Source organism: Saccoglossus kowalevskii, chromosome 18, assembly GCF_978046115.1.
Source record: "Saccoglossus kowalevskii chromosome 18, keSacKowa6.1, whole genome shotgun sequence".
In the NCBI taxonomy this organism is placed as follows: Eukaryota; Metazoa; Hemichordata; class Enteropneusta; family Harrimaniidae; genus Saccoglossus; species Saccoglossus kowalevskii.
This window is the reverse complement of record NC_140658.1, coordinates 25,748,686-25,763,307: the sequence shown is the minus strand read 5'-3', so window position 1 is coordinate 25,763,307 and position 14,622 is coordinate 25,748,686. Positions and strand designations below refer to the sequence as shown.

General features: G+C 35.1%; 1 protein-coding gene across 1 annotated transcript in view; it reads left to right on the top strand.

The window, feature by feature from the left end:
* The window catches only part of LOC100377834 (uncharacterized), a 43,118-nt gene that overhangs the window by 20,485 nt on the left and 8,011 nt on the right, over positions 1-14,622 (top strand). Inside the window, exon 3 of the mRNA XM_006820126.3 lies at positions 5,782-8,082. Coding sequence (XP_006820189.1) covers positions 5,870-8,044 — 2,175 coding nt within the window. The 5' untranslated portion in view covers positions 5,782-5,869 and the 3' untranslated portion in view covers positions 8,045-8,082. The remainder of the gene's footprint in view (positions 1-5,781; positions 8,083-14,622) is intronic.

Genomic DNA, 14,622 nt, shown 5'->3' with positions numbered 1-14,622 from the left:
TCATTTCATGTTGATATCTTCAATTCTCTAATTTTGGTGAATATTTTTGTCATTTTTGGTAAAAAGTGATATTTTCGACTTCTTGTTAAAAACCGCAAGTGCAATTACTTTGATATTACATATATAGGTACTACCTGTGGACCTCTCTCAGATTTGTTCATTTTGTAATGATATCTTTAATTCTCTAATTTTGGTGAATATTTTTGCCATTTTTGGTAAAAAGTGATATTTTCGACTTCTTGTTGAAAACTGTAAGTCCGATTGCTTTGATACTATTCATATTGTTCATTTTCTAATGATGTCTTCAGTTCTTTAATTGAAATGTGCATTGCTAACAGCGGAGCTATCTCAGCCGATAGGCTGCTTGTTTGTAGTTGTTGTTGTTCAGATGGGAAGTGACAGGTTTTGTGAAATTTATAGTCATAGTGAACACCCCGCTAGCCATGGATTGCAATGATTTATTTCTATGTGGGAAAATTCTGCTGGTTTTACTGCAGTTGTATTAAACACAGCCAACGTATATGATTTAGTGATAAGGTATAAAAAATCATTTCATACATACTAGAGTTGTACTATGTGACTCACTTAGGGTTCCGTTGTTTTTGATTCTTAACTGAGTTATAATAATAATTTGATTTATGCATGTCATCGTAGTGATTGATATGGTTAACCCAGGAATACATCAGCTACCATGCAACTCTGTGTCTGTTTAGCAACAGTTTATGACCCTAAAGGTCACACATCCTGGTACTTACTTAGCAGATAATAAGATGTTGATATCATTTTTTCTACAAATTGCAAGCATTTGTCATTGAAAGCATTGTATTATTGGAAGTCATTGCTGTTATAGCTCAAGTATGCTCCTAGAAAGTACCAGGATGTGTGAACTTTGAGGTCATGTGTACCAGTAATTGATGGTAAATTGTATGCTCGCTGTTGAAGAATACATGTATATGCAAATTATATTGGTTTTGGTTGAATTTAACATTGTTTGACATTTACACAAAAAGAAGTAGCAACATTAAATTAAAAAAAATTATTTTTCTGCCAAATAAGATGAATCTTATGGAATATATATTTACAGTACTTTGCTTAAAGGGCGGTAGTCGTTCGCCACGTATGCACGAGATATATAAGGAGTCACCGGCGGTATTCAGTGCAAGTCGCGCCGCATACTTGTGATTTCCATTTGATGAGCACATTGGATTGTGGAAAAATCGCGCTTTAAGTTATTAAACACTGTAGTGAGACTTGCAGCAGACTTCACACTATAGTCTTTCATATTTCATTCCACATCCACAGGATATAAATAATAATAATTATAGTTTTCATACTGAAATTTATAGCAATTTGTTCATTTCTGGTCCAGAAATGCTTGAAAAAATTGTGTGATAATTCTTTTTTTGGTCTTGACTGGATTAAACGTGGATTGAGCCATGGAATTTGCTGGAATATGTCTGTTTGGATCGTGTCAATGTTAGTTTTGCAGAGAGTTGCAAATAGACATGTACTTCAGAAGAAATTAATTACCATACATAAACATGTTGTATGCAGACCATATGTAATTGATAACATTCCCATTGGGAAGTACATAATAGATCACATAATATCAATTATAAATGTGACATATGAATACTGTAAATAATTCATTTTTTCTCTGCTAGGAATTTTGAAGATTTCAAGATTTTATGGCATTTGTATAGACTTGAAAATCTCTGACACCAGACACGAGAGAATTTTTCTCTGCTATAAAATTTTGCGAATTTTATCTCACAAAAAATAATGCAATTTACAGCACTTTATTTTAGGTAGAATATTTTTGACGCTGATAGTATCGCTTACAGGGTGTGTAGGTAGTGTGCAGTAATCTTTGGACTGGATTGGAACGTGATATCAAAATTATTTTGGGGAGAAAAGTTAGATTGATAACATCATAATGTTGGAATTTCATATTAGGGGGTTGAATTGCTAGAGGAAAATAAAAAAATTATTGTTTGAACCAAAATTAGATGGTCCATTTAATAATACTAAAAGTATTTACAGCACTACTGTGGAATACTTTATTTTCGCTGGAATAAATTTTCGCTGAAAAGGCGTGAAATATAGGAAAAAACGTATATTCGCTGGATTTTATTTTCACGGAAACATCCCTTCAGCGAAAATAGCGAAAATAAATTCCAAGCGAAAATAAAGTATTCTACAGTATTAGCTGTTCAATTTTTGACGGTGTTCATGATATTCAGTGTTTGTGACTGCCAATGATGTTTCCACTGTTTTTTTGCAATTTTGTACATATTTGTCTCATGTATAATTAAAGTTGCATTTCATTTTGTAAATCTGTGAGGTACAACCCACGTGGATACATAACGGAGAAATTAATTACACAGTATCATTTAGACAGATCGCTTATCCTCGGGGGCAGAGCTACGTCACAAGACGTTCCACGTTGCTACGACGCGCACCACTGTACATGCATTTCTATGGGCTCTGTGCGCGCGCTGCTGTGGAACGCCGGTGGAGTCGGTGAAAACTCGAGAAAACAACACAAACTCAACTTTGAAGTAATCCTGAACAACCAAATTCATATATGTTACACACGTAGGGCTAATCTTGTTACACTGTTCAGGGGACTCTCAACAACCATCGAAAAGTACTGTTTTCTGCGAGTTTTTGATCTTTTTTTTCACCGCGAGGGTTGCCAGGCGGTAGAAAATGCCCGGATGTCCGCCCCCGAGGATAACCGAGTTTCCTGCACATGGACGGGAAATAATATATATATGAAATATAAGGGTTCTGGATCTATTTACAGATTATATAATCTGAAGGGAAAAGTGCTCAATAATAATTTATGACTTGTTTGCTAAGCCACAGAGGGATACTAAGTTGGTAAAACGATGATTTATACACCATCCTATCCATTTTTATAGTATTATTAAAATTCTCGTCCTGGGTTTCCAATTAAAAACATGGAAACCATCTATTTTAAATTCTGTTGCAAGTAACTCACGAGTCCCTGTAGTATTGAACCCAGCTGCAATTGTCACAATAATGATATAGAAAAATAATTTATGCAAATTATCAACATGATTTATTAATAAACGATGTGACGATAGCAATTAATATACATGTTTCTTCTCTGAGTCATTATTAATTAACACGTATTAAGCAGTTTGTAATGCAATGCCAACTTTACCGACAAAATAAAACTATTTCGTATTTTTTATATTCTGTGTTCTGCAGTGATCATACCAGGGTAGGTACTTTGTCTTAAAATATTTCAGTTTATCTCAAAAATTGAAATTTAAAGTTTATACCGGTAATGCACATAATGTGTTCTGTATATGCATTTATTTGTGCTGGTATTTTACTTTGTTATTTTGCAATATTCACTTACATTTGTAATTTTATTAGTTTTATTAAATTCATGATCTTTACAATGAAACAATGAGTTCTGTCAATTCACATCTTTATAGCATGGATTCAACCATTTGAGCGCATTGTCTGCTTTCGACAACATCTACAAAATGATTTTGTACAGTCTCCTTCCTTTATAAAATGTTGATAAAAATTGACAAATCTTTTCACCACCAGACTTTCTTTTTCTGCATTTTTTCTTATATTTTTTCAATATTTCTGGAAATGAACCCTAATTTTGTAGCCAACAGACAAAATTTGAGTCAATTTTCGGTTTTTACTCCAAAATTTGGGCTATTTTTGTCTTCTGATGGAAAGTGCAGACTATAAACGAGACTATTTTGTGAATTTGTGATGAAAAGACGGAACTGGTGGTAAAAAGGTTTAACACTAAAAAAAATATGAGACTGTCTATATGGTCTAAAATGATAATAAAATTTAGTGACAATTTTATAAAATAATGCATTGAATTTTGGGCGAGGAAAAATATCTGACATATTTCGCTTTTCAAGAAATATACATATTTTGATATTTTTACGATATTCAGGTTTTATTCACAATCCTTAAAATGAAACAAGTTTTATTATTAATTTACTTGTTTAAAGCATGGAATTAATAATCAAATTCAGCAAACAAACTTAAATTATGAAGCACAGTGAATAATTTTATAAAAAACATTCTACAAGTTGAAAAAAATTGGAGTAAAGACGCACCAAATTAACATCTAAGCAGGTAATCCCATTAGTTTATTTCTTTACTCTGGTTATATTTAGAGAAGTGGAATGAGGGTTATTAGTCATAGTATTTTTTTTTACTGTTGTTCTATGCATTTGTCACCTTTGTTATTGTTCTTCTCTGTACATGTCACTGTCACTAATTCACAGGTATAGTTCCTCCCATCCACACGTTTTGATAGTGACACCACACATCCCCATCCACACATGTAACCTTTTGAATGCCAAAGTTCACTTTTGTCTCGTGTTACAAACTAAACATTTTTTTGAGCAATTAAAACAAAACAATTAACCAGTGAAAAATAATGTCATTTTATCCAAATTTATTTAAAAAAATTAAAAAAAAAAATTATGTAAAATAGTGTTGGACCAACATTTTGGTTGGGTAAAGTTATAGTGTTTAGCGGGTTACTGCAAAATACCATAATTTAAAATACTTTATTATCACTATTTTCAATGGAAGGGTGATTCAGTGAAATTAAAATCCTGCAAATATACCTTTTCCTGTATTTTACATTGAAAATAAACTTCATACAAAACACCAAAAAAAATTTAGCAAACATTTATTTCAGCTAAAATATAACTTATTGTACATCTGTCACCGTAACGCCATAAGTTACAGCGTGCTGTAATTTTGCGTTATTTTACGGGGTATTTTCATACTACCATATTAGGAAATGCGAATTCCAAATATGGAATTACGCGCGTAAGCGTCCTCTAATAATAAAAACAAACATGGCTGCCACCAGGATTTGACCGGACTCCACACAAATAAGTTCGCTGATTCTGTTCTAAACTTTTTGGATTTCGGCATTCCCATGATGTATCCTTGGAAGGAAAAGATGTATAATAATAAGGTTATTACAAAGATACCTCAAAGTATGCACTCAGACAGTACGCTGTCGCATCGACCTCCGCTGCGCGTCGGTCGATACTGCCGCTGTACTGTCTTTATGCATACTTTGAGGTATCTTCGTAATAACCTTATATTATACTATACCCTATAGAGTTATAATAAAATAGAAGCACATAGAAACTGAAAATTACATTTGTTGTAACTGAATCATTAAAATATAGCCAATTTTTTCCATAAAAAACATCTTTGTAATTTACATATGTGTACATGCGCTTCTGATATAGTGAGTATGGTAAATACTAGTATATTAATATATTAAGACATTCTATTCTCCATGCATGTAGGGGGAAATTGATTAAAAAAATACAGAGCAGAATATTCTAGTTTTTTCAAGTCATGTCATGTATGTTTCTGATGCTGTAACTGTCGTGTTTTTTAAACATATTAAAACTACATGTATATTTAAACTTCAGCTGTGTTTTGATTGGCGCTCAAGCATCATCAACAAATGTTTTTATTTTTAAAGTGGGAGGTACACTTGGTACACAGCCATGATTACTGAGAGTTGACTTCTGTGGGATTCAGCTGTTTGTTATGCAAATATCTGCCTATAATGGCAAAGTGACACACAATGACCTATTGTTCGTTTTGAATGTAGCAAGCTGATTAATTATGTATGCATTGAAAGGAAGTAAATACCTACGGTATGAACAATGATAGCCAATAGAATGAATGACTGCTTTCAGTACTTATGTCAGCATTTCTATTCATCCGCAGGTTTAGAGGTAAGCAGTCCTAACGGCCGTATGTGTTAAGAAGGATACACTTGGTGAGCAGACTCTGCCATGAGAAGAACGGCTACACCATGGCTCTAACATCAATACCATTCACCTACAGTAAATTTCCCCTGAAGATCCTTAACAAGGGGCCAGAGTTTTTTAAAGCACAAGCTGAGAAAAGGGAGCAGAGGAACCGTCGGAAAACAGCAACTGAGTTGCTAGCGGAGAGTCGACACAGGTATGTGAAGAGCCCTACATTTGACTCTTGTGATGACACCTTAGCACAGAGCGGACACAGAGATGTTGCAAATGAATATGATTACAGACAGTATGAGTTGATTCGATGTCATCAAACTCACACTGACAGTGGTGGTGTCAATTGTGGGGGGAACATCGGCCATGAGGCAATGGATGTAAACAAGACTGCTGACCAACAAAAGAACAATACAAAGTCAAAGCATACTGCGATAGTGAAACCAATGCCGCAAACCAAACCCATACATTTACTGAAGCAAAAAACAAGGTCGCCAGAATTTCACACACGAGATGCTAGTTTTGATAGTGGTGTCTTCGCCAGTCCTGCTGCAAACAACGTACTTAGTAGTTCAGTACAACATACAAAGTCACATGACACCCGAACATGCATGTCAACAGAAGACGGCCAGCTAAATGCTAATGAGACTTCCCGTCCATTGACCACTGAAAACAGGCTCCAAATACGGCATTGTAAATCAAAGAGTGCCCCAGTCGTCAACATGGACTATGTGAGTAAAATGGTTTCTATGTTTAATAATATGGGGGATGATGAACCTATCTTGTCCCCTACGGAGAAAACTACAAATGAGGAATATTACAGTAATTATGTAGCCGAGGAGAATGTCAAGACTACGTACCAAAATGAGAATGACAAGGATGAAAATGCACGTCGTCCTAAAAGTCCATGTGCTCGTCGTCATGCCAGGCGACACCATACAGTAACTTGCGGTCCCAGAGATAACTCGTCTATTAAAGCGAAACCTGCCTGGAGGAATGATTTAACTGAACCTGACTCTGAAAATGTGAAACGGAGCAGTATTGACTTTAGCAGTCTTCGAAGAAACAGTCCTATAACGGTACGACAGAATCGACAAATGGATGATGAGTATGATTACGCAACACTACCAAAAGCTTTGGAACAAGAAAGTTTTCCCAGCTATGGAAGCCTCCGAAGGGATCAACTTTCAAAGAGCCAGGGACTGCCAGCAAAAGAATGGCAACATGACCACATTTACATGCATGCAGGACGTCCAAAATCAGAACATTACAAGTCAACTCATTTTGGATGTCTGAAACGAGATAGTCTCAGTAAAAGTCAAAATGTACGTGGACAGGATGGTTTTGGGGAAACATTACAAAATGAAATAAGACTAGCACATAAGTATAGTTATGAAAGTGAACATGAACACAGGAGCTTTGGGAAACACAGCGGAAATCCGAAGTCACTAAATTTCAATGCATCAAAGCGAATTAACACAAGACGTAGTCCAAGTACTGACAGAAAATCAGCACTGGAATCACAGCTGCTATCGTTACTTTTAACAGAATATAAAATAGAAGCAGATGGGAAAACTACCCCGACCAGTGATGCTGGATTTGACAGTAAAGGTGATAGTATGAAATGGTCTAGTACATATCACTCGGACAAATCTCAGGGAGATGCCGATGTCCCAGACATTGAATTGGAAACTGACGTTGAACGTCATGACCAGCCACCTAATTACATGGCTGTTCTGACTTCACAGAAAAACTTACAGCCACAAGATGGTTTGGCTGACTTGGCTGATAATAGTAGATATAATGTACACTGTGTGGAAGAGCGTAACAGTTCGCCGATCAGTTCTGATGCCTCATCAGCCAGATCCAGAGTACATCGATCAATCTCAGATCTTAGTCAAAAACACTCCACGGAATGCTTTGTCTCAGAGCTTGATACATTCTTCAATGCGATGGGAATGGACTATTCCACTATTTGGCCTTCTTGCTGGGAACGCAAGGAGGATATCTTTCATATGATGCACGGTCCACGGGACAGGAGCTCTGTATCTGGAGACAGCCACTGGGAGGACATATCCTGGCGAAGCAGTAGGAGCATAAAAGGACCATTTAGGATGGGTGTTCCTGATAGACTTCCGGATTCGTCCCAGTCACTGGTCATGAAGAACGCTCGCATTATAAAATGGTTGTGTGAATGCAGGAAGGCTAGATCCCGTAGCATATCATAATAGAATACTATGGACAATCTATTGACATATTAGTAAAGGTATGTATTATGTTTTTTTTCATGCTATAAAAATCTATAGTGATTTTCTAGAAAGTAGTTACTGGTTGTTCAACTGATTCAACGGCATTCACACTAATTTGGGGGAAATATATTTATGTTCCGAAAAAGTTTTATTTTTGATATAGGTAGATTACATGTAAGTACTCTCTTATTTCTTTATTGGTACAGAAAACTACATATGTTGTTAATATGGCAAGATAAAACCTTTCAACTTGGCAAAACCCCCTAAAATGTTATCAAGTCAATCTGTTTCTCTCTAAATTAATGTATATAATTTCATGTACCAATAATTAAATTGAGATACTATGACCTATATGAATGATAATATTTTTTATGCCATGTAAAGTTGGATTCACATCCCCTTCCTACTGTAAAATACTTTATTTTAGCAGGAATTAATTTTCGCTGAAAAGATTTTTTGGGTGTTTTGTATGGAATTTATTTTCACTGATATTTGACGAGTTGAATGTAAAATATAGTAAAAATGGTATATTTGCTGGATTGTATTTTCACTGAATCATTCCTTCAGCGAAAATAGTTTGAATACACACACATACATCCCCCTTCCCTGTCTGCATCTACCATATTTGTTTTCTCAGTGCCACCTTGCATATCATGCATTTTATAATCAGAGGATTTTTGGCCCGAGATTCATTCACTAACGTGTGCTTTGGGGAACCTTGGTTAAGGTTTACAGATACTTGTGTTCAATCAGGCATGGTTTAATGTAGGATAACCATTAAATTGCCATAATGCCATTATGATTGTAAAATGGTCACACAGCCCTGTAACGTAGCCCCAAACTGGAATATGGTCTCTGTGGCAAAATAGACTATAATATATCAGCTCTTGCACAAGACAAGAAGAGACAACATATTCAATGTCAGAAACTGTCGTCTAGCATAAAAATATAAAAACGAAAAAAAATTAATAATTAGAGGATTAGTAACACGGTGTAGCTTAAATACAGGTGACAACATCACAGATAATCCCATTCAGGGACAACCTTGGCTATGTGCAGCTACTATAGTAATGGTAATCACCCATAACCACCTTGTCTACTTAATGTTTTATCTAGATACAAGACAAATTCCGTTGTATCTTTAAAACTCAATGCTGTTCACTCAGTTGAATCAATTGACTTTTTGAAATTCAGGTGAATTTCTCCCTTTATCTTTTGGCCTTCAACTGTCAATAAAAACATGCTTTGTAATTTGTCAAGTTTTGGATTTTTGTGTAAAGCTTTTAGCCGCATGTACTTTTACATGTATACATGTATACCCAAGTTTTGTTGATTTCATAATGACATCGCACAATTTTTTCATAATTTTTTTTTCACATATTTTGATCAAGACCTGATGTCAATGGGAAATCATATCAATTTGATCCAAAATTAACAATAAATTTGTAAAGTGCATACATACTGTTTGTTGGTACGGAGTACACTTACAAGTATGAATTGGAGTACAAGTACTGACAGATCTGTCAAAAAATGGAAATTCTAAATTAAATACCCAAGCTTTAAAGTTATATTATGTCAGTAGAAATGGTGTTAAGCAGGGGTTCAATTTCATGTATTTTAGATGCGTTGTATACGTCACATCATCATGGGACCCACATCGGCCTTTAAAGCACCAGTCACCATGTAGAGGGCGTTGAATTACGTGTACATATATTGTTCATGTGTACATCATGTGGCTCCCAATTCAAACCCAACTCTTTTAATTTCAAATTCTCCGGTTAGGAATCTTCATTTTAGTACAAGGAGGGTCTGATTTTTAATGATTATTCTCAAACCCTCTTGACTTTCTCACTACGACTTGTTGCGATAAAATAGAATCAATCAACCCCTGATATAAGACGCTGATTGTCCCCTCTTGACTCAAATAATGTCTATACACATTTATGATAATATAATGTACTACAGTTTACATGTAAGTACTCGTTTAGTCTCTGATTTATTGCTTTGACCGTGCGGGTGGTGATGAACTGGAACCAGTGGTATGACAACTTGTAACCAGAGTACATCATACACTGAATGATGGGTATCCAAGTTTGTGGTTCATTCATTGCCGATGTGGGTGGGCAACGTAATGATCAATCATTAAATGTGTTGAATATTACCATAGAATTTGCTTAAAAAAATGTACATTTCTAACATTTACCTAATATGGACATAATTTATCATTGCTGATTTTCAAAATAGTGTTTTTTTGGAAAATACAAATATGATTTTCAGCAAGATAATTTTTTTCAACATTGCCCTCAAACTGCAAGATAGAATTCTGGGTGCGAAAATTTGCCGGCTTAATGTACGTTGTCCAGTAGCTCAGTATTAATCTTGTCTTGTACAGCCAGTTTTCTTCCTTCGATTTATGTGACTGCATGTTTGTTTTCGTCAGATTTCCTTTAATCAGAAACTAATTCTTTAAATTGTTAGTAAACATTTGTTAGCATTTGTCACTTTCTTTTATTGAATAATCATACCCATTGAAACTAACATTGAATTGCTATAATTCAGTTCTGATAGTTTTGTCACAAAACGGGGACTTATAATTCGGTCTCTGTGCGTCCGTCCGGAGCCATATCTCAGAATCTCTTGGACTGATTCCGTTCATTCTTTGCATGTGCCTAGTACTTTATATGGGACATATGCACATGCAGTGGTTTAGCGAATTGATTCAAAATGGCCGACTGGCAGCCATCTTGTTTTTTGAAAATGTTGTATTTTGGACATGCTTTGTCAGTTTTCATTCAAACTTGGTACATAGATTATACATGTTAGGATACATGTCCATGACGATTTATTTCACAATTGGATGAAAGATAGCTGACTGGCAGCCATCTTGTTTTTTGAAAATGTTGTATTTTGGACATGCTTTGTCAGTTTTCATTCAAATTTAGTACATAGATCATACATGTTAGGATACATGTCCCCGACCGTCCATGAGTTCCTGAGTCCATCCGTGTGTCCGCCCGTCCGTGCATCACTCTGTCTAGAATCATATTTCAGAATCCTGTGGACCGATTCTGTTCATTCTTTGCATGTGCCTAGTACCTTATGTGGGACATATGCACATGCAGTGGTTTAGGTGATATACATGTTAGGATACATGTCCATGACGATTTATTTCGCAATTGGATCAAAGATGGTCAACTGGCAGGCATCTTGTTTTTTTTGTTTTTTTTATGTGGTATCTTGGACGTGCTGTGTCAGTTTTCATTCAAATTTGGCACATACATGTACTTTATACATGTTAGGATGCATATCCATGACAATTTGTTTCAAAATCTGGTCAAGGATAGCCGATTGACAGCCATGTGCCTTTTTGGCTGAATAACAGCTGTTTTTATTTTTAGCCATATTACTACTACAAGGAACACTTGTTTTGATGTAAATAAACAATCTGTTGTATACGCCACTTGGAACTCAAGTTTCAAGGACACGCTCGCGACAACCCCTCCGCTTTAATATGACGAGCACAAAGAGAACTTTTAAAAATTTAACAGGGACTGTGTCATTTTCAATGACTTGTTTTATTTCTGTGTTATTCACATCAGTTGGCGTCTTGATGTTTACGGTTTTAAATTCTGAGTATAAATTGTTAAACAAGTTCACTGCCTTGCTATGGGCACTAACACTTTTTCAATTACATGCATCTTCCACTTGATACATAGAGATAATTCTTTGTTCAAAAGCATGCATGCCTGATGGCAGTGCGTTTTGTATACTACATTGACAAAGTGACTTTTTCACTTGACAATACCCTAAACCATTCATGGCAGGGGATCTCAGAGTACATGCATTTGATCAAACAATGTTTGTTTCTGGACAAAGTGTTGGAGCAGCTAAGTTGCATTTTATCCATACATGTACTTAGAAGGTCACTTGGCTATTAGTACGATATCCCCCCTCGATATCCCCCCTCGGGCGTTAAGGTGTCAATTGGACACTACATGCTAAATTAGTTGGCTATACACAATAGGCAGGTGGCTGGACTGTTTGAATGTTGGTTTTATAACGTGGGAAAACTGAAATGTACGTGTGAATTTCTAATGTGCACTCACTATAACGTTTTCGGACTGTCGGAATTTTTTGCCAATAAAACGTGAGGTGTATATAAAGCTGTTGTCTTAACTTGGGCAAAAAAACATTATGGACATGTGATAACTTCAATTATTCTAGTGATCAGAATTACAGTACTTTTAATTTGGATTTTCATTTCACTGTACACATCGTGATCAAAATTGGTGATGTTAGCTTGAAAAGTTGCATTGTCAACAATACCTTGTAGAGACTAGTTGAGACACTCTCATTGATTGTTTAAGGATTATAAAACTACAAATATAAAAACTCCTTATTCTAGGTGTTTCATGGTTATCTATTAAAAGTTATTGTAAGTATTTTAATTTAGACGTCGGACAAGACTGAAAGGTCTAGATTTTATTCAAAAACAATTAGTAATTTTAATTTCAATGTGATATGCATGGTTTTATTCTTGTTGGTAATGACTAGTTTCCAATAAAAACAAACAAGAACACATTGCTTAGTAACGATCACAGTAGTGTAATCTGGTTATGCTATTTTACAGCCTACTTAATTATCTTCGAGGTGTTACAATAATCGTAACTGAGTTGATAATCAATTTTTATAACATACAACAAATCAATTTGTTATGAAATGCAAGTAAAATTGAACTTGGTTTTATTGAAATTGAATTTCTCGGTTGCACGCAAATGCTCAATGCAAAGCAATGTCCGCCATGTTCTTTACATGTACGAGTTGACCTGATTGGTCGAGACCTCAATTGTAATCTAATTAGGCATAAGAAAGATTGAAATGTTCCAAAAGTGTTGAATCAATTGGAATTCATTTAAGATATGACTAATTTTCTTTTACATTATGATGACTCTTTATTTCATCATAGAATAATTGTGATTCCTCAATAATGTACAAATATGCTAAAAAAAAATACTTGTTCCTTAATCATCCCATGCATAAGCTTGAATGCAAAAATATTTGTTAAATTTTTAAAAGACTAGTATAAAAAAATGTGCATCACCACACAACTTTTGGTTAATCTTAATACATAGTCTTGATCATTGCATTTTTTTTAAACTCTCATCATCAATAACTTGTCTTCTAAAGATGGTAGACTATAGCTTGTTCAGACGTGACCTTTTTGGAACCAATCATCACTGTCCATTAACAAATGCCAACATTAATTGCAACCTTTCTAAATTTGATGAGGCAAATAAACATCAACACAGAAACAACAATGGCAATCTACATAGAAAATGTACAATGTCTGTTTTGGGCAATAACAATAAAATGTGTACTTTGTAGCGACTGATTCACCGCACAACATGCACGTCTAATATACATCGCTCAACAATGGGTATTGAGTGACAAAATAAACGACCCTTCGTTGCACCCTGCATTCCCGCAACGCTGATTGTCATGTCACATGAATATTCGGTAAATAACAAAAGGGTATTGTATTCGCGGTATGTATGGACTAAATTCCATGTGTCGGTGTAGCGCTCAGTAGTCGGTCACAGTCACCTCAAATGCCATAAAAGGCAATAATCATTATCATCACTCTCCACCATTTGGCGAACTCATTAACCATGGTATTGTTTTACTATATATCAGTTTGTTTGAGCTATTATTAAATTTTGAAATCTTTTATTGACAGCAAAAATAATGAAAATGTAAGTTTATTATGTATATAATTTGCATCTTCTGTGGTTTTATTGGTTGGGCTGTGTCACATGACTAGTAAAAATGAATTGGGGGGGGGGGTCCAATTGTTTAGGTCTACTAAACTTGGAGAAATGGAAAATCACTACATTTGTCCTGGTATCTTACAGAGAAATACCATGGATTGTTTAAATCATCTCCTGGGAAACCAGACAATGTTTCCATGGAAACTAATAATTTGTTCCACATAGCATGTCTATTGCATAACAAGTATCTCCCGATCCAAGTTGCTACATATTTCCCTTGTGACTAATTACCATGTCAATAATTGCACCTCTCAAACTTGAACTTGTCAGTACATCTACACACAATATTCAAATTACGACCATATACTCCTGATTTCTGCATGTGTGGTCTATACGCTTTTCTTGCTTGTTGCTGCTCAGTTCGCCTTCAATAGCCACTATGCAAATATTTCAAGAATGCTAAAGTCACATCATAGCTTTCATCAGCTGAAGCACACGGGAAACACTAATACCACAATCCAACAGGTGTCTTTTTTTTTTTGAGGGCCATGGGATCATTTTTAAATTGTCTTTCTATGAAATGTGCAAATGTTTGTTAGAAAATAGTTCGAAGAAGAAATACAATCCTGTAATAACAATTATATCAGATGAAATGTGGCAATTGGAAAATACTAAAAAAAATTGAACATAAAGCCTACGATGCATATTTTTTCACTTGTTGAAAACTATTAGTAAACTATTGAGTGCTATCATGTGCAGATGTCTGGGATTTGTGCACAAGCTATTTCG